Source organism: Corythoichthys intestinalis, chromosome 14 (genome assembly GCF_030265065.1).
Source record: "Corythoichthys intestinalis isolate RoL2023-P3 chromosome 14, ASM3026506v1, whole genome shotgun sequence".
NCBI lineage: Eukaryota > Metazoa > Chordata > Actinopteri > Syngnathiformes > Syngnathidae > Corythoichthys > Corythoichthys intestinalis.
This window is the reverse complement of record NC_080408.1, coordinates 817,128-844,728: the sequence shown is the minus strand read 5'-3', so window position 1 is coordinate 844,728 and position 27,601 is coordinate 817,128. Positions and strand designations below refer to the sequence as shown.

Genomic DNA, 27,601 nt, shown 5'->3' with positions numbered 1-27,601 from the left:
CTATAATGTTAACGACTCCGACGCAAAGTGGCGACGATGATCGGCCCCATTTGCTCACATAGTGCATTAGATATCTTGTTTTATATGAGAGATATCTAAGTACTTGCTAGAGTGGAGCATTTTCAGCATTACTTCACTGATCACTTCCGACCAAGTGTTTCAAAACAAAAGCACCGATGCGTTCGACTGTTCTCAGAAAACCCTTTAGTCGGCACAATATATTATCAAACATAACGCTACATATTTCACATACAGCATACTTAATTGTATACAAATATTCAGTGTATGCGTTTTGTTTTTACACAAAATGGACACAATATTTTTTGGGAAAAATTGAACCGGACTCTACGCTGTTCCTGTCGCAACTTTACACACTTTAGCCAGCTGGATGGGAGGAAAGGGAGCCGAGCGAAGACAAACATGGTAAAAAATCGTACTTATTACCTTACTATACTATACTGTTGTATAAAACAATGATGACTATAAACTGACATGTGTGGCCCAGAATTCGACTCTTTTGCGCCAAACAAGCTTTGCGAGTCCTCCTAAAACGCACCTATGCGCGTTAGCTTGCGCTAACTAGCTGAAGGTAATGAGGCCAACTCGTCTATTGAGCTAGCCAAGGCTAGGCTTTAGATACCAAATGATTAGTTGCAACAATGACAGCATTTTAGTCTTGCCCATTGACTGTTGGCAAACTATTTCCGTCTTTCAAAAATAGTAGACGGCACGTAATCACTTAGTTACAGCTGTCAAATTGTGTTGTGCCGCCTGATAAGTCAAATGTGTAGATGGAGATAGCCGAATGTATTTTTGAGTTGGTCCAGGAAAATCTGGCTTGCCTCATAAAAACAAACAAACAAACAAACAAACAAAATACAAAAAAAATACAACTTATATCAGTGTACGGTATACGATATGGGCAGATAAAATACAATCTCAGATTTTTCTTGTCTTTTTTTTTTTTTTAAATACCTTTTTTTAAATACCAAAAGTTTGTGTTTCGGTTTTTTTCCAGATTAAACCCTAGACGTCCAAACCATTACACCCCCACCCCGTGATTCATGGTTTTTGCGAAAAGCAGTAAAAAACAAACAAAAAAATAAATCGCGAAAACCCTGGAAAAACTGCAAAAATATTGAAAACAGTGAAGCATGGGGAAAAAAACGCGAAAAATTGATTAATGATATACCGAAAACTGTGATAAACTGAAAAACGGGGAAAGTTTTTGTCTAATTTTGGCCAGTGAAAAAGAAAGGTAGTCCCCCCCCCCCCCCCCCATTTTGGCATAACGATACATTTTTGCCCTGCCATTTTTTCCCTGCCATTTCCTGAAATCTAGCCTTTCCACTTCTAATGAACTGGACATCGACGAGTGACAAACTCATTTCAATTCACAGCAGTTGGATGATTGGACTCCATGTAATTGGACACCCATCTTCGTCTCTGGCACTGAAATGGTTAACTTGATTGCTGCTAGTATGCATTGTGTTTGCCCACTCCTTCATTTGTGTTTAAATTGTCTTTGTTGTTTCCGTCCCCAGAACAAGCTGAAGTCCTCACAGAAGGATAAAATTCGCCAGTTCATGATTTTCACTCAATCCAACGAGAAGACCGCACTGCTTTGCCTGTCGCAACATGACTGGAAACTAGAAGTCGCCACCGACAAATTTTTCCAAAATCCGGAGCTTTACGTTTCCAGTTTAAAAGGCGCTTTAGACAAGAAGAAACTCGAACAACTTTACAACAGATATAGAGGTATGCAAAGATATCAATTATAGTATCGTCATTTGTCAAGCGTGTCGCACCGATTGTGATACTTGTAAGCCACCAGCGGCAGCGAATGAATCCTGCCAGCCCTCCCACTTCAAACGGATAGGATGTTTAGCGCCATCAATGGCAGCCGAATAGTTAAGCAGTGTCTGATAGCAATGACATTACAGTCGAGTGTGCAGTCATTTAGTATTAAAATTAGGGCTGTCAAACGATGAAAATTTTTAATCGAGTTAATTACAGCTTAAAAATTAATTAATTGTAATCGTCACTCAAACCATCTATAAAATATGCCATATTTTTCTGTAAAGTATTGTTGGAATGGAAAGAAGACACAAGATGGATATATACATTCAACATACGGTACATAAGTAATGTATTTCTTTATTATAACAATAAATCAACAAGATGGCATTAACATGATTAACATTCTGTTAAAGTGATCCATGGATAGAAAGACTTGTAGTTATTAAAAGATAAATGTTAGTACAAGTTATAGAAATTTTTATATTAAAACCCCTCAATGTTTTTGTTTTAATAAAATTTGTAAAATTTTCAATCAAAAAATAAACTAGTAGCCCGCCATTGTTGATGTCAATAATTACACAATGCTCATGGGTGCTGAAGCCCATAAAATCAGTTGCACCCAAGCGCCAGCAGAGGGCAACAAAACTCCCAATAAACACAAGTAACAAGTGGACATTGCACTGGGCTGTCATTTTAATCTGTTTGAGGGGGGCATGTGCGTTAATTGCGTCAAATATTTTAATGTGATTAATTAAAAAAAATAATTACCCCCCGTTTACGCAATAATTTTGACAGCCCTAATTAAAATAAATAAATAATTGTATATTTTTTCACAAAATGTGGTATCGGTACGGTCTCGGCATCGGCCGACACCACACGGCTGTTCGTCAGAGCCCAAAAAATATTATTAAAGCCCACAAAGTTTGACATAAACACTAGCGGAGCACTCTGAGGGGTCAGATTTTCTGCCTAAGCAGCCAAATTCAAAGCATTGCCATTTTTGAACTTTGACACTTTCACTTGTCATCCCCTACCTTGCAAATTGGAATTGGGTGTATCAAAATATTCACGGAATGCCTCTTGTTTTTAAACAAAACCTTTTATGTGGAATAATTGAACAGGAATGTTTTCTGTTTCTGTTACAATTTAATCACTTCTTCCGTTTCATATGACAAACATAACATGTTTGTTTGATGATAACTCAAGAATGAATAAAGGGATTATCTTGAAAACATACAGTAAAAGCCATATATGAACCCAATACATAACCTCCTTGTTCGCTAGTTCCTTCTTCTGTAGATGAAGTAAGCAAAAAGACGTTTTCATATTCTTGTTCGGACAGAAGATGACTCGCGCTTCTGTATTTGTATTTGGAATCATGACAAAAGACTGAAAATGTTCCTTCCGTTTAGATCCTCACGATGACAACAAGATCGGCATCGAAGGCATTCAGCAGTTTTGCGACGACCTGGGTTTGGACCCCGCCAGTATAAGCGTTCTTCTCATTGCTTGGAAGTTCAGGGCGGCGACACAATGCGAGTTCTCCAAACAGGAGTTCATGGACGGCATGGCAGAACAAGGGTGAGAATGGAGATACCGCTATATCGGTGTCAAACTCATTTTGGTTCTCGGGCCAGGTCTGTGGCCGTTAGAAAGCATGTGAGCCGGACCGGTCAACAGACCCTACCCACCGACGTCACAAAATCACGTGCTCGCTGTATGGTTCCGCCCCCTTGTCCGTCATTTTGTGTCTGTATTGTCAATGGTCTCAATTGATCGAGCAATTTATAATGCATTTCATGGAAGACCCGGTGCTTTTGGATGCCGTAAACTCACTTGATGCGTTGCATAAATAGACCCTACCCACGTGACGTCACAACTCCTTCCTCCTGACTGGTGCCGCCCAGTTGTCCGTCAACACATCATGTTTCCCTGTTACGGCTACGTACATTCCTCCTATTTACGACGTGTTTTTCTGCTCGTTAACATTAACAATCAAAATGGTGAAGGCGTGTGTGGCGGTCGGTTGCAATAACAGAGAAGATAGACGGAGAGACTTGAAGTTCTACCGGATTCCGAGAGACCCGGTGAGAAGAGAGCGAGATGGGCTGCTGCAATTCGACGAGAAAACTGGGCTCCAAACGATTACCACAGATTATGTAGTAGTCATTTTATATCTGGTAAGATGCATTTAATATATATTTAGAGGGTTTTGGGCTGACAACCACAATTAAGATCATTGCTAGGCTAATCGCCGACAACATACACGTATGTATGTAGTGAGTGCTATCGCTAAACCATATAAACATTAAAAGCCCTAACTCCATTGACAAACGACATGAAATACATTAGACTTGACAGTGGATGTTAGCAATAACAAAAGATTTTGAATTGAAAATTTCGTAACTCACCTTTCCAAGCACAAGATAGATTCCTGCCGAATTTTCGTGGACGAGGACCTGTTTCACCCAACCGGCAACGAAGTATTTATAAGCCTCCAAGCTCTTAAAGTTTTTCAAACTTTCGTGAGAATAGGCTGATTTTGTGTGGACAAGATAGTTGTCCAGTTCAGGGTAGCTAGCAGATGTCAGGCAAATACGGCGGAGACAGCGGGTCGAAAAACATCGATTTAGGCATCAAATATGGATCTGGCGAATGGATAAACTGAAGCTTTTCCACATAACGCCTTTTATGCAACGCATCAAGTGAGTTTACGGCATCCGAAAGCACCGGGTCTTCCATGAAATGCATTATAAATTGCTCGATCAATTGAGACCATTGATAATACAGACACAAAATGACGGACAAGTGGGCGGAACCATACAGCGAGCACGTGATTTTGTGATGTCGGTGGGTAGGGTCTATAAGGCGGCACCAGTCAGGAGGAAGGAGTTGTGACGTCACGTGGGTAGGGTCTATACCAAGGGTGGGCAAACTATTCCACAAAGGGCCGCAGTGGGTGCGGGTTTCTGTTCCAACCCATCAAGAGGAAACCTTTTTACCAATCTGGTGTCTTGCAAGCGCAATCAGTTGATCGCAGTCAGGTGCTTCTTGTTTCAGCAGAAACCTAATTGGTTAAACTGTCCTTGCTGGATCAGTTGGAGCAAAGACCAGGACCCACTACGGCCCTTGAGGACCGGTTTGCCCACCCCTGGTCTATACAGTGTTATGAAAAGTATCTGAACCTTTTGGAATTTTGTACATTTCTGCACAAAATCACCATCAAATGTGATCTGATATGTCTCAAAATCACACAGATGAAAAAACATTGTCTGCTTTAACTAAACCACCCGAACATTTATACATATTTTAATGAGGATAGTATGCAAACAATGACAGAAGGGGGAAAAATAAGTGAACAATCACATTTAATATTTTGTGGCCCCCCTTTTGGCAGCAATAACTTCAACTAGACACTTCCTGTAGCTGCAGATCAGCCTGGCACATCGATCTGGACTAATCTTGGCACATTTTTCTCTACAGAACTGCTGTGGTTCAGTCAGATTTCTTTAGGTCATGCCACAGCATATCAATGGGATTCAAGTCTGGACTTTGACTTGGCCACTCCATAGAGGTGTATTTTGTTCTTTTGAAACCATTCTGAAGTTTATTTACTTCTGTGTTTTGGATCATTGGCATGGGGCAGCATCCATCCTCTTTCCAGCTTCAACTGTCTTAAAGACGGCCTCAGGTTTTTCTGCAAAATTTTGGAATTCATTCTTCCATTAATGATTGAAAGTTGTCCAGGCCCTGAGGTAGCGAAACAGCCCCAAATCATGATGCTCCCTCCACCACGGTGGGGATGAGGTCTTGATGTTGGTGAGCTGTTCCATTTTTCCCTCCACACACGATGTTGTGTGTTACTCCCAAAAAATTCAACTTTGCTTTCATCACTGCACAAAATAACTTCTGTGGAGTGTCCAAGTGCCTTTTTGCGAACAATAAACGAGCAACATTGTTTTTTTTTTTTTTTTTTTTTTAGACAGCAGTGGCTTCCTCCGTGGAGTCCTCCCAACAACACCATTCTTGGCCATACTTTTATTTATAGTACCGTAATTTCCCGTATATAACGCGCACTTTTTTTCCCCAAAATCAACTGGTAAACTCATGGTGCGCATTATAAACGGGTACATGGATGGAGACAGAAATATATGTATTACATATATATATAAACCGATTTTTTTTCATTGACACGGCCACGTTGTGTTGAAGAAACGTATGTGGCGACCCGTTGTCGACCATTACGGTACGTGACGTCACCGTTTTGGTTCGGTAATACTTCACTCTAATCGGCCGAATGATTTCGTCTGTGTTAAATTCTGCTTTTTTCACTCTTCATAAAGCACAGAATTTAGTTTCTTGAACTCATTTGAGTCGACGTTTATTGCAGCTCCGCAATTCGGACCTTAACAAATGTAAGGACACACACTTCCTGTGTCCGTCAACTATATCGGTCCCTCGGGAAACTCAAACCCAAATAACAATAGTTCCTTTGGTTACTGTCGTGTTGACAGCTATGAGCTCTCACGGATTTCCGACTTACGTTCTCACTTTCATTTTACCATATCAATCCGTGGAAGAAACATTTATTCATCATGAGGAAACGAGCAAGTTATACAGCAGCCTTTATAAGAAAAGTCACATCTGTTTTGTTTTCTCCTAGATTCTGGTAAGTTGGAGAAGTTGTCAAATCATATTATTACCGTAAATATTGTCAGTTTACGTCAATGTTTTGAACTACCAATGTGCTATGCTTGTGCTGTGTTTCACCAGTCAGTAAAATGACATCTCTGTATCTGTACACAAGCTCTGTTTTCTTGTATTCTTCTATTTATTGGTGCTAAAATTAGGGTGCGCGTTATAAACGGGTACAATAATTTTCCCTAGATTTTACAAGTAAATTCGGGGTGCGCATTATACACGGGTGCGCCTTATATTCGGGAAATTACGGTATATGTGTGCACAGAGCTATTGGACTGTGCCAGTGATTTCTGTAAGTCTTAAGCAGACACTTTTTTACCTCTCCGAGTATTCTGCGCTGAACTCTTGGCGTCATCTTTGGTGGACGACCACTCCTTGGGAGAGAAGCAACAGTGCCCAAACCCTCTCCATTTGTAGACAACTACTCTGACTGTCAATTGATCAACATCCAGACTTTTAGAGATAGGTTTGTATAATTTCCCAGCTTTATACAAATCAACAATCCTTGATCGCAGGTTTTCAGACAGCTCTTTTGACCGAGCCATGATACACATAAGACAGTGCTTCTCATCAAGATAATTCTTACCAGGTGTGTGTTTTATAGTGAGCAGTGCAGCTTTAAGCCACTCATTGATGATTGGGCACACATCTGACTTCAATTGTTTGATTAAAATTGGTTTCAATTTAAGTCTCCTTAGGCAGAGGGTTCACTTACTTATTTTTCCCCCTCCTGTCATTGTTTGCATGCTATCCTCATTAAAGTATGAAAACCTATAAACGTTTGGGTGGTTTTAGTTAAAGCAGACGTTGTTTCTTCATCTGTGTGATTTTGACATAGAACTGATCAAATTTGATGGCGATTTTATGAAGAAATGTGAGAAATTACAAAAGGTTCAGATACTTTTTCATACCACTGTACCACCGGGTTACGATGGACCCGACTTACGCAATTTCGACTTGACGACGCCTGCATCTCGTCGTGTTTTTAACAGTTTAAAAACGTTGACTTTTGTTTTGTGATCAGGCATGAAAATCTCTCACCTTTCGGCGAAATTCGCCGTTTTGAAGTCAAAAATGGCGACCTACGTGAATTGCGTAGATCCGAGGAGAAATTCTTTTTGGGAGGAGGAGGGGGGGGGGGGGTCGGGAGGTTTTATTTAATTATTATTATTGTAACGAATCGAGTTATAATGTGGCGAGGGTGTTAGCATGTGTTCCTGAATGCACCGCATGACGTAGAGGGGTGAGGGAGGTGCGGGAGAGCGAGGGACGTGCCTTCCGTGTTTACGTTTGTTCTGGCGGGAGAGATATGTGCGTTGGCTGCGGCAGATAGCAGTCGTGTTGTTCAATAAGTTTCCACAAATAAAGAATTTCGATCTGATAAAACGGTTGACTATTATCAACGTTACATTATTATTATCATCATGTGATTAACTTAGTACGTAAACTGAGCACTTAAGAAATCGGTTCTTTAAAAAATGTCACACTTGGACAGTCAGCAAATCCTTCTAGATGCTTCGCTGACGAGAACCAATCATCGGCCCAAGGTGCGTTCCATTATTCCAAACGCGCGCACTCCTTACTGTACATGGAGTGCTCGGAGAGCCTTTGGGTGGCATTGCATAGCTGCGAAAACAAAAACCAGGCCTTATCCACACCGGGGCAGACCAGAGCGCAGCATACACACTTGCCTGTATTTGCCAGCAGATTGAATTTGGTGAGTAATGGTTTCAATCGTTTTCACGTTTTGCGATATAAAAAAGTTACTGCCGTTCGTTGCAGCTTGCGTTGAACACTACCAAAGCTAGCCAAATCTCCCATGAAAAAAATAGCTCCCGTTAAATTGGCGTCAAGCTTGTGTATTTAGCGGTAATATAAACGAAGAAACACACTGTTGAGTCAAATTAAGCGGCATGCTCTCGGGTGGGAGTGGCGCCTCACATCGCTCCCGTCGTCCGCCGGAGACGCGTTATTTTCGGCTTGGATTTGAGCTGACGGCCGGTGTCGGCACAACACCGGCCCGACGAGTGGTGGGAATGAGTCCTGCTTCTTAAAGCTTTTCAGAAATACAGGGATCCCTCGTTTTTCGCGGTTAATGGGGACCAGAACCCGCCGCAATAAGTGAAAACCGCGAAGTAGCCCCCCCCCCCTTTTTTTTGTGCGTGTTCAATGCATTTATTCAGATTTTACATTGGAAAAAAGATAAATATGACATGTTTTTTCACTTTTTTTCACCAAAGTATCATTTATAAATGGTTTTCAAGCACTTCAAAATGTAAGAATTATGATAAGTTTTAAACATGTTACTGCCCCAACGAATTATTTTTAAACAAGAATAAAGTAGTAAGAAAATGCTTGGCTTTAGTAAATGCTTCATAGTGAGTCTACTCAAACCCTCTCAGGCTTTGGTAAACGGTGATTGACACGTGTGCAAAGTTTTTCTTTTTATATATATTTCTTTGTATGAAGCAACTTATTTGATTGAATAATAAAGACACAAATGTCCTAGCCAAAATGTGGCCCAAACGCAAAACAACATTACTTCAATGGAAAAATTGGTTTCAATCAAGTAAAATAGTTTTCAAATGCTTTTTTTGTCTCAAATTTATTTTTGCAATCAAAAACAATTTTTTTAATTGAAGTGACTTTTTGGGGATTAAAAGTATATACTGTATTTTGATTGAAGCAACTTTGTTTTTGATAGAAGTAACTTTGTTTTTTGATTGAATAATAAAAACACGATTGAATAATAAAAACACAAATCTACCTCCATCGTTATTGAGAGAGAAATAAATTAAGAAAGCTTTAAAACTAAAAGCCACCGGGGAGTCTGTTTTTTGTTTTTTTTAATATTTATATTTCATTACATAGACATGCCTCGTAGGGAAGGGAGATTGAGGGATAAAAAAAGGAGTTAGATGAGGCTGCTAAAGGCAGTGGATACCTCATCAGCTGGGTGAATAGCAGACCTGGTAAGAACAATTTGCAAGCATAGTCGGGTATTAAATACAATTATAAACACAATTACAATGTTATGTTTCTATAAGATTTTATGTCATTGCTTTATTAATCATTAGGTGCTAGAGTTGTTAAGTATGGATAATAATGAAATAATAGTTTTAAGAAAACTGTGCTGTTGGTGGCTCAGTGACCATCTAATGTGGTTTGTTCTCAGATGAACAAGTTGAGAAAGGAAGTTTTGATGCAGAGGTTGAGGGAAGAAAATAGGCAGACTGACTGAGTCAAAGCCAGAAAGTGTTAATGACAGTTTTGATTTCTATTCACTGTTGCCCCCTCCCAATTAAAGTATGTCACAGTCGCAGCCAATAATTATCTAAAGCTGGTTAAAATTGAAGTTATGTTGTTTTAAGGTGTATTAAATACTTGTTCATGTGCTCCTTTTGATCTACGAGCACCCGCCCCTCCACCGGTCTCTGCACGGCCCTGCTGAAACACAGTGTGGGTCGACAGAGCTCAATATTTTATTGGGGTGTACAGTGTACTGGAACATATTTCCTCCACACCCTTCTCACCTTTTTGACCCCTGACCCATTTTCATGCCTGTGTGATGCATGCTTTTATTTTGGCGCAGGAAGCATTAAACAGGAAGCGAGCGCATGTAAAGACATGCCCGACCCACACACTCACACACAGAGCAGTTTAGTGACAGAGGTGACAGCCTGCGCGTACATTTTTGGCTTGTGAAGCATCCAGAGGCGACGGCTGTATCCAACCCCTTTTGTACTGTTTATCGTGCATTTTCAATTGTGGTCATATACCTGGGGGCGAATTTATGTGATTATTTTTGATGATGTGCTACATGCTAATCATTTATTATTGCTGTATCAGCAGCTACTTGTAAACGCAAATTTGAATTGCTGTTATTGAAAATGAGACTGATTTCATTTCATTTTTTTTTTTAGTTTCATTCCGTAAGTGTCGGTGTCATGAGCAGCTGAATAAAGTCTGGAAAACACACGGACATGTAACATCATCATTTCGGAGCTTAGCTCGCTGTCTAGCTAGGACTTAGTAGCTCCAATGTCTTGGCGAGGACAGTACAATGACGTATAATCGATGTTTTTGGATCATTAGTTTTATTTAGAGGGTGTTTTAAGGCATTTAAAGGGTTAATTCCCACTTAAGCAGAAATCCAGGTTACTTCGCCAGCGCAGGAACAGAACTCCATCGTAAACCGAAGACTATCCAGAGGTTGCGCTAGACATTTTCGTTGTCTGTCATTTTGACTGACAGGGTCATAAAAATCCGGTCATAATCTATTTTTACCAGTCATTTAATTTTTAAAATGATAATGATGACATATTCAATAGTATTTAGTTTTCATTCATTTTTAATTAATATTGTAACTAGGGCTGTCAAAATTATCGCGTTAACGCGCGGTAATTAATTTTTTTTTAATTAATCACGTTAAAATATTTGACGCAATTAACGCACATGTCCCGCTCAGACAGTATTCTGCCTTTTGTTAAGTTTTTACAGCAAGGCTTTTTGTGCTGTCTAACAGCGAACTCTTGTTGTCGCTTTGCGACATGCTTTATTGTTGTCTTGCCAGTTCAATATGGCTGCAGGACGTCTCGGGCTGACGCCTACGTTGTAATGTTATGCATATATGATCCTTGGACAAGATTTGTCCGTAAGTATGGTTGTTGTAAATAATGCACATATTATGTTAGTAAGGGAAATGTTATATTTTTTGTATGAGACGCTTTTTGTTTATGTTTTGTGAACCTGTATAGCGTGCGAAGCTAACGTTGTTGCTAATGCAATGCTTGTGTACTTTTTTTTGTAGTTTTACGACGGTCTAAAGAGGACAATGGTTTGAGGCCATTTTATTAATCAGATGAAAAAGAAAGAAGTCTGATTATTATGGCGTCGTTCACTAGCTGTCTAGCTTTGGAAAAAGTAGACGCTTCGGAGTGAGGACAGCATAGACAGATTTAAATGACAGTAGAGTGAAATGCCCACTACAGTCCTTATGTACCGTATGTTGAATGTATATATCCATCTTGTGTCTTATCTTTCCATTCCAACAATTTATTTTACGGAATATATATATAATTTACAGAAAAATATGGCATATTTTATAAATGGTTAGAATTGCGATTAATTGCGATTAATTACGATTAATTAATTTTTAAGCTGTAATTAACTCGATTAAAAATTTTAATCGTTTGACAGCCCTAATTGTAACGCTTGCTTGGCAGCGAAAAATTAGACACGGAAGTCGTGGTATTTTTCTCCCTCTTTTTACTCTGCTTACCGCCAACAACACCAACAAAACAACAACTCCACCCCCAAAGAAAAAGAGGCAACTATATAGACCCCAATCACCAACGTCACACAATGATCTTAATTGTGGTTGTCTGCCCAAAATCTTCTAAATATATATTAAATGCATCTTACCAGATATAAAATGACTACTACATAATCTGTGGTGATCGTTTGGTGCCCAGATTTCTTGTCGAATTACAGCAGTCCATCTCGCTCTCCTCTCCGGGTCTCTCGGAATACGGTAGAACTTCAAGTCTCTCCGTCTATCTTCTCTGTTACTGCAACCAACCGCCACACACGCCTTCACCATTTTGATTATTAATGTTAACGAGCAGAAAAACACGGCGTAATAGGAGGCATGTACGTAGCGGTAATGTGTAAACACGACGAGCTGACGGACAACATGGCGGCTCCAGTCAGGGGGGCGAAGTTGTGACGTCATGTGATTGGGGTCTATACACAGGCGGCAATTTAGTCCACCAATTGGATGACGCGCTGGCACACCGGGTGCACCAATAAGAACCTCGCGTTGATGTGTCAATCACGGTGCCGCCGCCAGACCTCGGTGACGCTACAATATTCTGACTGAATAGCCAACGACGTCATGCATTAAGAGAGACAATAGCTAATTAATATGCTCACTCGCCACCCTGTGGTCTGGGGTGTGAATTGCAACCTGTCAAAATGACGGACGGACTTCAGTTTTTTTCCGTCACCGTTTTAAAAAACCGGTCAACGACGGAAAATATTCGGTTAATGCGACCCCTGATCTGTATTATATTAAACCTGAGCTGGCAGTGAATGAGGTGAAAAGGCGATTGTGTATCATGTTTGACGATTCTTTTTATTCCCCCTCAGGTGTGACAGTATAGACAAGTTAAAAGCGCAGCTTCCCAAGATGGAACAAGAGTTAAAAGACCAGGGGAGATTTAAGGATTTTTACCAGTTTACATTTAATTTTGCCAAGAATCCCGGCCAGAAAGGTTTAGGTAAGGGCAAATTCCGACAGACGCGTCCAATTCATGAATTCAATTCTTTTGCCCATGTTTTGTTTTTGTCTTCTAGATTTAGAAATGGCTATTGCGTATTGGAATTTAGTGTTGGATGGAAGATTCAAGTTCCTCGACTTGTGGAAAACATTTTTAGTCGTAAGTACAACGTGAGCCGGAGTATTCTGTGATACCCCAAGATATGAAATGAAATTGTTCCGGAGTTTTTTATTTTTGTATGATGATTGGCAGTTGTACTGCCGAATGAACGCCCGCCAACGTCCTCCTTTTCATTTTTTGGGCAACATTTTTGGGACCCCACACTGTACTGGCGGGATACGAACAATACGCCAATAGCAGAGCAGGCTCACGGTACAAAGCACAATGGGAAAGATTATGACCGATAGGGCAGCAGGATCTTACGAAGTGACGTATAAAAGCAGGAAGTACATTATACAGTTAGGAGTGTGACAAAATATCAAAATTCCACCGGAATAGTGCCCCAGTTAAATCTATGGCTGACTTTGACGGCGCCCTATCCATTAAGACCCCCGGTCTTAATGGATAGGGCGAATGAACGTTCATTTGAAACCATCGGGGTCATTTACAGGTCAGTTTCTATTGAGTTTGAGTCACTGCCTATTCATTCCTGGGTTACTTCCTGTTCTGTAACCCAAAATCAACATGACGTGACCTTGAAATGCCCCAAAACCAACAGGAAGTGACTAAAAATTGAAGGAATCTGACCTTTTAGCCAGATTGCCAGAATCAAGCCAGCCGAACTGCCCAACCCGCACTGACGCAGATGCAACGACCCGGGCCAGCGAGACTCCCACAACCTGGCCAAAAGGCCAAACTCCGCGCGTTCACTTAAGTCTTAACCCCTTGTACTGACTCCATTTTGAAAGCTGGAAAAAGGCTTTGAAGCAAAAGTTGACAATTTATTCAGGTCGACAGCGATCAAACGGCAAGGCAAAACAGAAACGGACTCATGCGAGGAGGCAGACTCGTTCCAAGGTCACCATATCACAAGTCAACAAAAGGTTCCTGCGAAAAATGACCACGATTAGTTAAACATTGTCATTTTGAAGACTCTGGCGGGGCGGGCTGTGAGCAGAAGAAGGGTGTGTTTGGGCGTTGTTTAGGATTATTGACTTTTTGTGGATTGGACAGAAGGATTCGGGAGTTACTATTGTCAGGGCAACGAGGGTTGTGGATTTTGCCACCTCTGCATCAAAGGGGCTCTTGGAGTCTTATCAGTTGGATATCAGGCGTTCTCCGGTGTTCCGTGTGTTGGGACAGAACCTCCCGCCATTTGTTCTGGACTGTCCGGGACAAATGATTGCAGGAGCAGACGTGGCCTCGTAGATGTCTTGCCTCGTCAGCGTCAATCTTGCTCATTCAGTTGCATGACACACACGTTGGGCTTCCGTGATAAGAAGGCGTCATGTATCTCTTATGCCCTATGGCAAATGTATTCTGCTTGTTTTCCTTAAACTATTATATAAGTGCTATTCATTTTATATTGGGTCTTTTAGAGTAACACAAACAGTCAAACAGTAAATACGAGAAAAGATACTATTCCCGGATTGATTATATTAAGTGTGTTAGAGTAATACAAACAGTTGATCGGTAAATACGAGAAAAGATACTCTTCTGTATGACCTGACGTGGCCGAAAATGACCTCGTTGCCTGGCATGGGCTGCCACTGACGGCCATAGAAGTGGGAGGTGCCCATTTGAAGTGGGGGTGGGGGGTTCATTGGTTCCCACTCTCCAAGCTCAAATAGATTGGACTGGTCTACTGATGAAGGATGAAGATTGCTCGTTTTTCTCTTTATTATTTGTTTCGTAGAATGATTTCCTGACCAATGTATCGATAATCGTTGTATCGCCATATCGTGAGCTTTGCATCGCAAATTGTATTGTATCGTGAGGTACCAAGAGGTTCCCATCCCTACTTTCATTAGTGTCTTTCATGTTTTGAATTTTTTTTTTTCGTAATATGAAGCGAAAAAACTTTTGTCAGTGGAACTTTTTGTTTACAGAAATGTTCGTATGTACAGCTACGTTCAAAAATAAGGTATACTCTCGCCCATTCTTTTTGTTTTGTGAGCAACTTACGGTACAGTTACGGGCATTAAAGGAGAACTCTGGCCATAGAGGTATTTCTTTGAAGGCAATATTGTGAGCTGATGATTGTATCTTGCAGGAGCACCACAAAAGATCCATTCCCAAGGACACATGGAACCTGCTGCTAGACTTCAGCACCATGATCACAGACGACATGTCCAATTATGACGAGGAAGGTTTGTACTGGGCTTTGGCGATAGATGAATACGTGTCAGGAATTAGTTGCCCGATAAAAGCATTCATAATAATATCGGTATCTGTTTCACACCAGTATGTATGCTGGGTTAGAGGCTGCTGTACAAGCCTGCTAGTTTAGCGCAGCAACTATGCTTAGATTTACCTCAAGGAGTCTCCAGACTAAGATTCTTGGGATTTGTTGAGTAAGAGAAAGACCCTAATCACTTATGGTGCACAAATCGAATGACTAATGAATTATAAACTCATCATCTATTACAACCGGGTGCGTCACTAGAAAGAAATAGTCCCTAAGAAAAGTAATAAAACACATCATTATGATAAGAGATAGCCCATTGAAATATATCTTGAGATTTGGTATTTCAATAGCATGTCCTATGATGGCCTACCTGTATTTGTAATGCTTTGGTCACCCTCTAGAGGTCCTTTGGTGTAACTAGTGTAAACCTGATTTATTTGTGTTATTTCTTTCATTTAATGATGAACATTTTGGCTCATTTCAATCTATTTTATTGCTATAGAACATTATTTTGGCTTTTTTTTTTTTTTTTTTTTTTTTTTTACAGAATGTATATTTTATTTGAAAACCTTGAAGTTGTTACATTTATCATGATTGAATCATCCAGTGGGACCTCACAATACAATTAGCAATATGTGAAGTCCACCACTGCATATATCGGTATCTGTTTACAACAATTGGCTCACTTGCATAGCAAAAATGTGCTAGCTTAAATGCTATCTAATGCTTAGGTTTACAACAATTGGCTAACTTGCATAGCAAAAGTCCGCTAGCTTAAATGCTATCTAATGCTAAGGTTTACAAGAATCGGCTAATTTGCATAGCAAAAGTCTACTAGCTTAATTGCTGTCTAAGGCAAAGGTTTACAACAACTGGCTCACTTGCATAGCAAAAATCCGCTAGCTTAAATGCTGTCTAATGCTAAGATTTCCAACAATTGGCAAACTCAAATTGCATTAGCAAAAGTCAGCTAGCTTAAATGCTATCTAATGCTAAGCTCTACAACAATCGGCTAACTCGCATTGCAATAGTCCACTAGCGCAAATGCTATCTAATGCTAAGGTTTACAACAATTGTCTCAGTTACATTGCAAAAGTCCGTTAGCTTAAATGCTATCTAATGCTAAGGTTTACAACAATTGACTAATTTGCATAGCAAAAGGCAGCTAGCTTAAATGCTGTCAAATGCTGAGGTTTCCAACAATTGGCAAACTTGCATAGCAAAAGTCCACTAGCTTAAATGCTATCTAATGCTAAGGTTTACAACAATTGGCTAACTTGCATAGCAAAAGTCCACTGGCTTAAATGCTATATAATGTTAACACCCTATATTGCCAAATGTATCACATTTGATACACCTAAAATTTCATGATTTTGACAGCAATTCTGAATTTTGACATCCTTTTTGAAAAAAAAAATGATGGCTGCAAGTCAACACATGCATCTGCAGCAGGTTCTATGAAAAAAAACAAACAGGATTTAGCAAGGGTTATAGATATCTGAGCGCTTATTACACATATTCATTTTGACTTTTCTTTTTACAAATTTGAAAGAAGGTTTCATTAGGACCTTATTTTTCAAATTTTGAGATTCTCTGATAATGGCTTCATATTGCTGGCATTAAAGGGTTAAGGTTTACCAGATAGTTTCTGGTGCCCACCAGATTGCTTCAATTTATTTTATTTCTGTCGATGTCCCTTTGGGGTCCGTAATATTGTCATTTTGTCGTTGAAATGAATTTGATGTATATCCTTGTCAATGGCAGGCTTAGAAAAAGTAAAATAGGGTGTTTTGGAGTGGAAGTTACGCTTCACCTTGTGTTATACATTTGTAAAAACTGCTTTTTTTCCCCTTCCTCCTTTGTCAGGAGCGTGGCCTGTACTCATCGACGACTTTGTGGAGTTTGCACGACCGCACATCGGGACCAAAAGTACTGCAGTTTAAGCTGCCCTTAACAAACCAGAGAAAAGAAGACGTGGACCGCACTACGTTGCCTTTTCCATCCTCAGGACTGAAATATTTTACACAGCAGAGACTTTATAAATACACGTATGTGCGTGCGTGCGTGTCGGTGTATGTACCATTCATATGTATAACAAACACAAAAAAAAATGCATATCACTTTGTCGGTTCACTTGTGGTGGGTTTGGGCACTTTTGACGACAGTATTTTTTTTTTCGTGTGTGCCGAAGCCAAGCAAGAGTCTGGGTTTTGTCGGCACTTTTTAAATTGGACTTAAGAGTGCTATTTGGATTTTTAGGATATATATCTCTGTGATTGAATATTCATCATTTTTCAAGATCAGTGCCGTTTTCTTTGAGGATAAAATAAATGTTGCCATTTGGTATCTTGCCCCTCCCTGCGTGGTGAATGTGTTGTTTAGGATGGAGGATTTTTGCATTTAAGGGTCACTTCCTGTTAATGACGGGTCACTTTTGGTACATTTTGGGGTCGCTTCTTCAAGACAGGGATTACTCGCTACTTCGTGCCTTCAGTCTATCGCAGATTTTTTTTTTTTTTTCAATGAAAAAATACAGTATTTTCTTATATAGCTGTCCAGAACCGATCACGTAGTCTCTCACACTCCCTCCTGCTGCTTTTCTTGGTCAGGCAGGAGTTGCTTGTTGAAGTTAATGATGATTGACAGGCATTAAGGTTTGATCTTGCCAGATAAGCTTGGAAGCCGAAACTTTTAGGCCCTGCGTGTCAATCATGGTTTAGCTTTTTAAACACTTACTGTGGCAACTCATTATGTATAAGTTAGTAGCGTGAGCGGATTTGAGTGGACTCACTCAATAAAGCATAAGCATTTTTGGTAATTCTGGGGATGGTGTGGCTCAGTGGTAGTGTGGTCGTTCCCCAACCATAGATAGTAGGTTCGATTCTCCCCCTCTCCTACTCGTCTAAGTATCCTTGAGCAAGATAATAAACCCCACGTGGCTCCTGGTGCTCCTTCACCCGTAGGTAGGTCAAGATACAGTGTATAGCATGTTGAAGGCCTTGAAGGAATCTGACCAGGCAGATTGCCGAAATCACGCCAGCCGAACCGCCGGACCAGCGCTGGCGCAGCTCTAGCGACCCGGGCCGACGAGTCTCCGACATCTCAGCCAAAAGGCCAAACTCTGCGCGTTCACCTTAGTCTTAACCCCTTGTACTGACTCCATTTTTAAAACTGGAAAAAGGCTTTGAAGCACAAGTTGACAATTTTATTCAGGTCGACAGCGATCAAACGGCAAGGCGAAATAGACTCAAGTGAGGATTCAGGGTCACCATATCACAAGTGAACAAAAAGGTTTCTGAGAAAAAAAATGACCAAGATTAGCTTTTTGAGGGCTCTCGCGGATTGGACTATGGGCAGAAGAAGGGTATGGTTGGGCGTTGTATAGAATTATTGTCTGTCTGTGAATTGAACTGGAGGATTCGGAGTTACTGTTGTCAGGGCAACAAGGGTTGTGGATTTTGCCACTGCAGCATCAAAGGGGCTCTTGGAGTGTTATCGGTCATGTTATCAGTTGGATTTTGGGCGTTCTCCGGTGTTCCTTGTGTTGGGACAGCATCCCGCCGTTTGTTCTGGCCTGTCCGGGAGAACTGATTGCGAGAATTGGTGGTGCAGACGTGGGCTTATCAGTGAAAAACGTGTCTTATATAGATTGGGAGTTGGGGATGGTGGTCCCCATTAACCGCAAAAAATGTATGATTATTCCTCTCACTTTCCATTCATTTTAGGGTATTTGCCTGCTACAGTGTTGGGAAAAAGGATCTGAACCTTTTGGAATTTTCAGAATAAAATCACCATCAAATGTGATCTCTGTTAAAGCACACTTTTTTCATCTGTGTGCTTTTAACTAAAACCACCCAAACATTTTTAGGTTTTCATATTTGAATGAGGATAGCATGCAAACAATGACAGAAGGGGCGGGGGGATTAGTAAGGGAACCCTTTGCCTAAGGACACTAAAAGAGCAATTGAAACCAATTTTTACCAAACATTTTAAGTCAGGTGTGTGCCCAATCACTGATGACTGGTTTAACGCTGCCCTGCCCACTATAAAACACACACCTGGTAAGTATTGTCTTCATGGGATGTACATCATGGCTTGGTCAAAAGAGCTGTCTGAAGCCCTGCGATCAAGGATTGTTGATTTGTATAAAGCTGGAAAAGGATACAAAACCATCTCTAAAAGTCTGGATGTTCATCAACATTAAGAGAAGGTGTCTACAGACTTTGGCACTGTTGCTTCTCTCCCAAGACGTGGCTGTCCACCAACAATAACGCCAAGAGTTCAGCACAGAATACTCAGTGGGGTAAAAAAAGGAACCCTAGAGTGTCTGCTAAAGACATCACTGGCAGACTCCGATATCTCTGTGCATACATCAACTATTTGGCCAGGAGTGGTGTTCATGGGAGGACTCTACGGAGGAAGCCACTGCTGTCTAAAAAACAGTGTTGCTCATTTAGCGTACACAGAAAGGCACTTTGAGACTCAACAGACGTTTTGGCAAAATATTTTGTGGACTGACGAAACCAAGTGTAATTGTTTGGGAGTAACGCACAACGTTATGTGTGGAGGAAAAATGGAACAGCTCACCAACATCACCTCTTCCCTATCTTAAAGCATGGTGGAGGGTGCATCATGATTTGGGGCTGTTTTGCTATCTCAGGGCCTGGACAACTTGCAATCATTAATGAAAGAATGAATTCAAAAGTTTTGCAGGAAAACCTGAGGCCGTCTGTCAGACAGTTGAAGCTAAAAAGAGGATGGATGCTGCAACAAGACAACCTAACCCAAAACAGAGAAGTATATCAACTTCAGAATGGTTTCAGAAGAACAAAATACACATTCTGGAGTGGCCAAATCAAATTCCAGACTTGAACCCAATTGAGAGGCTTTGGCATGAACCTAAAGACAGCGATTCATGCCAGACATCCCAGGAATCTGACTGAAGTGCAGAAGTTTTGTATAGAAGAATGGGACAAAATTAGTCCTGATCGATGTACCAAACTGATCTGCAGCTACAGGAAGCGAATGGTTGAAGTTATTGCTGTTAAATTTTAATTGTGATGGTTCACTTACGTATTTTCCCCCCTTCTGTCATTGTTTGCATGCTATCCTTATTAAAATATGAAAACCTATAAATGTTTGGGTGGTGAAGGAGATGGTACCTTTTCTCGTAGGTACTGTCTGACTGTCTTTATTACTCTAACACACCCAATATCAAATAAATAGCACCTATACCATAGTTTACTGAAAACAAGCAGAATATAGGGCATAAGAGATAAACAACGCCTTCTTATCACAGAAGCCCAGCGCGTGCGTCATATAACTAACTGAGCAAAGATTGATGCTAACAAGCCCACGTCTGCACCACCAAGTCTTGCAACCAGGTGTCCCGGACTGTCCACAACAAAGGGCTGGACGGTCTGTCCTAACATGAGGAATAGAGGAGAACACCAGCTATCCAACTGATAAAACGACTGACAAGACTCCAAGAGCCTTGTTGACGCTGAGGTGGAAAAATCCAGATCCTCATTGCCCGGACAACAGTACCTCCCGATTGCTCCTGTCCAATCCACAAACAGACAATAATCCCACACACACCCTTCTTCCTGCCCACGGCCCGCCCCGCGAGAGCCTTGAAAAGACTGTTTAACTAAGCGTTGTCCTTTTTCTCGGGAACTTTTATTGACGTTCAATAGGGTGACCTTGCCTTGAGTGTTTCTGTTTGCCGGTTTGATCTCTGTCGATCGAAATAAATTGTCAACTTGGTCTGCTTAACGCCAACAACACCAACAAAACAACTCCACCCCCAAAGAAAAAGAGGCAACTATATAGAACCCAATCACCAACGTCACACAATGATCTTAATTGTGGTTGTCAGCCCAAAATCTTCAAAATATATATTAAATGCATCTTACCAGATATAAAATGACTACTACATAGTCTGTGGTGATCGTTTGGTGCCCAGATTTCTTTTCGAATTACAGCAGTCCATCTCGCTCTCCTCTTCGGGTCTCTCAGAATACGGTAGAACTTCAAGTCTCTCCGTCTATCTTCTCTGTTACTGCAACTAACCGCCACACACGCCTTCACCATTTTGATTATTAATGTTAACGAGCAGAAAAACACGGCGTAATAGGAGGCATGTACGTAGCGGTAATGTGTAAACACGACGAGCTGACGGACAACATGGCGGCTCCAGTCAGGGGGGCGAAGTTGTGACGTCATGTGATTGGGGTCTATACACAGGCGGCAATTTAGTCCACCAATTGGATGACGCGCTGGCACACCGGGTGCACCAATAAGAACCTCGCGTTGATGTGTCAATCACGGTGCCGCCGCCAGACCCCGGTGACGTTACAATATTCTGACTGAATAGCCAACGAATAGCCAGCTAATTAATATGCTCACTCGCCACCCTGTGATCTGGAGTGTGAATTGCAACCTGTCAAAATGGTAAATGGTGTTATACTTATATAGCGCTTTTCCACCTTTCAAGGCGCTCAAAGCGCTTTACACTACAGCGCCATCTACCTACTGGTGACGCAGCACCAGGAGCAATGTGTGGGTTCAGTATCTTGCTCAAGGATACTTAGGCGAGTTCATCAGGGCAGAGAATCGAACCCACAACCTCTGGGTTGGGGGACAACTACTCTACCACTGAGCCACACCATCCCCACCGGACGGACGGACTTCAGTTTTTTCCGTCACCGTTTTAAAAAACCGGTCAACGACGGAAAACATTCGGTTAACGCGACCCCGGCTGGGAAGCCTAATTCCTTCAGTGATTTTAGTTAAAGCAGACATTGTTTTTTCATCCGTGTGATTTTGACAAAGATTAGACGACATTTGATGGTGATTTTATGCAGGAATTGGATTTCTGTTTATGTAATATTGGAAGTAATATCGAGTACTGTATTTCTTTTGAGTATTGTGACAACAGCACAGAATGAAGTATCTCCTCCTATAGAATGTATTCCCCCTTGTTCTAGAAGTGGGATTTGGGGAGGGGTGTGCAGACTTTCTCACTGTACTTGTCATAAAGCTCCCAGCAGAGTGTTTCCTTGCAAATGATGCATTCTCTGATGACATCAACCGCGACTGTGACCGCGGCTCCCACTCGTGATGTCGTACAATAGAAATAGCCTCGGGGACATCTTGAAACGTTCGGCGCCGGCCGGCCCATGAGTTGAACTTGAAGATGGCGTTAGAAGAGGGCTGGGAGCAGCACTACGCGCTGCCCATTCTCAACGCAGAAAACAAGGCGCTCATAGATGAGGTGAGTACATTTCCCGTTTTTCTTTCTGGAGTCGCTCCCCACAAATGTTTAAGTTTCAAATGCAAACGGTGTGAAAGAGGATTTTAATACTGTATTGGAAAAATGGAATTGGCATCAGTGTTGCAGTATGGGAAAAATCCTTTATCGCGTTATGAGCCATTTTAACATCGAGATAGCGGTATGCCACATTATCAAGGATTTTTGAGTGATTTGATGAAAAGTGACTATTAAAATATTTGCACATAGATTAAAACAAGTGCATGCATGTTGACAATATTATTCAAATATGATCTTGGCCAGTGAAATACTTTGGGAAAGCTGTTATTTATAAAGAAAAATGAATAACAAATGATCCTGATAGCATTTGTTGTGTTTTGTTCATATAGTGACAAACAAATGTTAATCTCTTCGAGACCACTTGATGGCGCCAGACAGCAAATGAACTCCCGCGAAGCTTTGACCCAATTGGCTGCAGAGCAAATTATGTTAATACTGTATTGCAAAATGTAATATTCAAAGTCGATGTTCTGTGATTATTATTTCTTCAATAACTGTTTCAGTTTATTACTTGCTAGTTATGCTAGTTTGTTTTAAAACCATGAGTTTGAATGAAATTTGATTTAATGACCCTGCTATTATTTCTGACTGTCTGCCATCAAGCGATTGTAAGTAGTGTTGCACCGATACCATTGTTTGGCCCCGATACCGATACCTGGCTGTGCAGTATCGGCCGATACCATACCGATACCACCCCGTTATATATATACAATTTTTTTTTTATTGTCACATTCTGCTGCTGGTTAGACTGTGTTTTGTTGCTGGGCTGGTCGTGGGGGCGTTCCTGACGTCGCACCTGAATCCAATGCAGGCTCATCAGCGCAGCATTTAAGCACGGGTGGTCTCAAAGATATTTGCCTTGCTGATCGCCATTTGACATCTCGCACTAGAGTCTCGCTACATTTGTTTGTTACGCCCCTGCATTGTTTTTTTTTTCTGTTAGTGTGCTGCTCTCGTTTGTAACCTCTACCATGTGCAGGTATTTGAGTGTTTTTATTTTGGCTTTTTGGCTCGCTGTCTATCGTCTTAGTTAACCTTCGAGTTTGTAGTATTGAGCTCCGTCGACCTGCTGTCACGGGGTCCTTTTGTTATTTCTTCTATCCCGCGATCGCGTGTTATTTTTTTGTTTGCAATCATTAAACCCTTGTACGTATCCCCCGCTTGTTGTCTGCTTCGAGTTCCAACTTTGTTTCCGCATTTGCGGACGCTAACAATTATAAGTAATAATAACTGACCACAGCATCCCGTCTCTCTATTAGCCTCCTTTTTTCGGGAGAGGGGAGTCCCTTATTTATATTTCGGAAAGGTGGCAACCCTACTTTGGAAACAGTTCCCAAATTACTGCGGCATTTCTTTCAGTAAAACAGAATATAAGTAAAGTAGACGTAGTGAACTGACCAGAGATTGTTGCTCCGATCCAGCGCCCTTCCTCTGGATAGCAGTCCTGCTCTTGCAGGCTCAAACTCGTTGTCTTCGTTCACATTTCGTCTTCAAATGTTTTATCAGGTTCGAGGTTTTGAAGTTGGCCGATTTAACTCCACATCTGGAAACTTTGAGGCCGCAAATTTTAATCGACGGGATTTCTATTTTGAAATACTTCCCGACCGCCGCCATTTCTCCTGGTTTCTCCATATGAAAAAGCGGCCTTGTCATTGGTTAGGAGTGGCTATTGGCCCGCTCTCATTGGTCTGGAGCAGGCCAATAGCGATAGCTGCTTGGTGTTTACGTGTCATCACACAACACAGAGACGGAGTGTAGTGAGCGCCAGGAGGAAAAAAAGGCTGCGGTCAAATGTTATAATAATGGACCGGTAAATGGTATCGGCGCCGTCTTTGTTGGTACTCGCCGATACAGATACCACCATTTCGGGCTGGATCGGCACCCCCTGCTGATACTAGTATCGGTATCGGTGCATCTTTAATTGTAAGCTTATGGATAGCATTAAGGCCGCGGCGCAGTTGGAGGGTCGCGTTGTTCTGTGACCTAAGGGTCAGTGGTTCCATTCCCGGCTATAACTTCTGTCGAAGTGCCATTTGGCAAGGCACTGAACCACACTTTGAACCCAATGGGTTGGCAGCGCCTTGCATGGCAGCAGCACCATTGGTGTGTGAATGTGTGCGTGAAATGGTAAATGCACTGACTTCATAACCTATTGACATGACACGGGAACCGGGGCCTATTTTCAAAAGCAAAGCTGCTAGCGACCTAAAAACAAAACAGGCACCTACCTTAGCCATATAAGAGTCTCCATGAGCAGCGGCATCCAAAAATTCAAAGTCGTTCCCTAATAAAATCCTGATTAATTATTTTCTCTATAACACAATTTAAAATGGCTATAAAAATCTCAGATTTTACACTAGATGCACAAAAATCACCAAATGGAGGGTTAATCACCTAAGTTTTCAGGATCAATAGCAATATTTAATATATCATATAGTTTTTTTTGCCAGAAAAAAGTGCAGATAGCATTTATTTTGCGTAAATATTGCAACCAATGAGGCTAGTCAGTTACGAAAGCATTTGTTTAAAAGTTTAAAATATGCGAGTAAATAATTTATTTTATTTTATTTATTATTTTTTTTTTTTAAACAAAATATTAGACATCGATTAATGATTCTAAGCTAAAAATGACAGACATTTTGAATAATAAATACAATTACCTTCTTTTTATGGCTGGATTGAAACAACGAAGTCTGTAAACGGGGGTTTCCAGGGTAAAACGGACAAATTAAAACTAGTTCGGGGACTTAATGCGCCATGAATCTGCTATGGCAGCATATTGTTCTATCAAACAAAACAGTTGTTTTGGCTTAAAATACAGCAGTTTATTTTAAAGAGGCTGCTCTTTCACTCTTGTCTGTGTTTTCCACCATATACATGGTGTCCATAAAGTCTCTTTACCATTTCAAAAATGTATTAAAAAGCAATTGATTAGATATTCTATTCAGATTTGTTCTATTGTATTCAGTGTTTATTGAGGTTTTTTTTTTTTTTTTTACCTCTTCTAATACACTTCACCATTGCATGAAGCACATCAAGACGGTATTCAATTTCATGCCATGTTCGCTGTAGCATAGCCTAATCAATTGTGGCAATGGCCTCAGTAATCCTTCGCTAACGGTCAGTAATGTCCCTTATCTTGGTTCGATACACGATATCTTTAACATAGCCCCATAGAAAGAAGTCCAGGGGAGTGATATCTGGTGAACGTGACGGCCAAGGAATTGGCCCATCCCTTCCAATCCATCGGTCTGGAAATGTTTGATTGAGGAACATGCAGCCCCCAATGTGGTGGTGCACCATCTTGCTGAAAAATGATGGTTGGTTGAAGGTCATTCAGTTGTGGTGCCACATATTCAGTTAAAAGGTCAAGGTAAACATTTGCAGAAATTGATGTCTCGATGAAGAAAAACTCACAAATGCAGTGTAATAAAAAACTTTAATAAACACTGAATACAATAGAAGAAATCTGAATAAAATATCTGATCAATTGCATTTTCAATACATTTTTGAAATGGTAAAGAGACTTTATGGACACCCTGTATATTATAATGTAAAAATGTGTAGAACCTGAAAAGTAACATCGGTGACTTTGCTGAGTTACTCTTACAATGCGGTAACTGAGTTACTAACTCAATTACTTTTTGGGGGAAGTCATTTGCAACTGTAACTAATTACATTTTTAAAGTAAGATTAACAGCACTGATCATGATATTGTCTTATCGTATATCACCAAGTACCAATAAGCCACTAAAATGACCTCATCGGTATCGGGGAGTGCCGATCTCATGCAATATCCATCAGTTTGAGATGTACACACCTACGTGCAATCATGCTTGTGCCTTGAATTGAAATAGTTATTAGTTATTATTAGGGCTGTCAAAATTATCGCGTTAACGGCCCGTAATTCATTTTTAAAATTAATCACGTTAAAAAATTTGACTCAATTAACGCACATGCCCCGCTCAAACAGATTAAAATGACAGCAGTGTAATGTCCGCTTGTTACTTGTTTTTTGGTGTTTGGCGCCCTCTGCTGGCGCTTCGGCCCAAATGATTTTATAGGTTTCAGCACAATGAGCGAGCATGGTGTAATTATTAGGGATGGGCGGATCGATACCAAAATATCGATATTTCGATCCAGCGCGTTGAGTTTTAGGTATGGATCCCCAAGCAAAAATATCGATATTTGGAATTCATATATTATATTTTCTTTGTCTATTTTTTGGATATATTTTTGTGCACACTTTTTGTACTACTTTTCCCTCAGGCTCACACAAATTGGGAATGATTATTTTCCTGTTCAAACTCAAAAATACAAAATACATATTTTATCTTATTCCACACACACAAAAAAAATCAGGTATAGGGACTTTAATAAAAGTGTTAAGTGAATGGTTTGTTAAATATTTAGAGATTTAAACTATCCTGCTGCAGCCTTCAAGATTCTCAAGGAAACTTACTGACCTAATGCTTTACTTGACCTTATTATTATTTCTTATTCATTTATTTTTATTTCTTGTTAATTTATGTCTAGTCTTTATTTTGTTTAATATTTTATTTATTTTTCTGTGAAATATATTTTTCCATATTGTTTTGTTTCAAACAATTAAATGCTTGATTTCTTCTGTTTTGTTGCTATTTATTTTTATTTTGTTCAAGGTCTGTTTCAATTATTTCAAAATCTGTTTGAAAATTGTGTTAGTAGAATACAATTAAAAAAACGGCAAGTAACTATTGTTTATTGGATTTGTTTTTATTGATCAACCATTAGAGGGCGGTAACATGCTACTATTCGTTCTTTAATTAGATCAAAAATATTTAACTTGGGCAGATTAAAATTTGATGAAATACAACGTGTAGCAGGGAAATGTTCTGTGCATATGAATTTATGGGTCATGGTTAAAGAGTGAGACTGACTTATCAGATTTTATTGATAATGGATTGGTTTGTGAGCTTGTAGGGAAACTGCTTTGCTAGTTATTAAAAGCAGCAGTTTTTTTCATTGCAATGCATATTTGACACAAAGAGACTTTTAATAGTTTTTGAGTGCTTGCTGTAGTTGTACATTAGATATCATCAGAATGGCTGAGAACTCTGCAGGGTTGTGTGTACATATAATATATATAAAATGTGAACT

General features: G+C 40.4%; 2 protein-coding genes across 2 annotated transcripts in view; both read left to right on the top strand.

Annotated features, from left to right (window-relative positions):
• The first annotated feature begins 215 nt into the window (after nt 1–215).
• Nucleotides 216–17,475, top strand: dcun1d1 (DCN1, defective in cullin neddylation 1, domain containing 1 (S. cerevisiae)). The gene is made up of 7 exons (XM_057858361.1): nt 216–423; nt 1,545–1,758; nt 3,213–3,381; nt 12,652–12,782; nt 12,859–12,941; nt 14,995–15,091; nt 16,996–17,475. The coding sequence occupies exons 1-7, from the start codon at nt 286–288 to the stop codon at nt 17,070–17,072; spliced, it is 909 nt and encodes a 302-aa protein (XP_057714344.1). The 5' UTR covers nt 216–285; the 3' UTR covers nt 17,073–17,475.
• A 2,809-nt stretch (nt 17,476–20,284) lies between these two features.
• LOC130929894 (coiled-coil domain-containing protein 39-like) overlaps nt 20,285–27,601 on the top strand; it is a 33,875-nt gene continuing 26,558 nt past the window's right edge. Inside the window, exons 1-2 of the mRNA XM_057857514.1 lie at nt 20,285–20,299; nt 22,316–22,405. Of these exons, the coding sequence (XP_057713497.1) occupies nt 20,285–20,299; nt 22,316–22,405 (105 nt within the window). The remainder of the gene's footprint in view (nt 20,300–22,315; nt 22,406–27,601) is intronic.

Bases quoted from the DNA above. Each gene is read 5' to 3' on its own strand.
- dcun1d1 (XM_057858361.1), top strand. From the start codon at position 286: ATGCGTTTTGTTTTTACACAAAATGGACACAATATTTTTTGGGAAAAA. The intron at 3,382-12,651 runs GTGAGAATGGAG...ATTCCCCCTCAG, and splicing joins GACGGCATGGCAGAACAAGG to GTGTGACAGTATAGACAAGT. The intron at 12,783-12,858 runs GTAAGGGCAAAT...TTTGTCTTCTAG, and splicing joins TCCCGGCCAGAAAGGTTTAG to ATTTAGAAATGGCTATTGCG.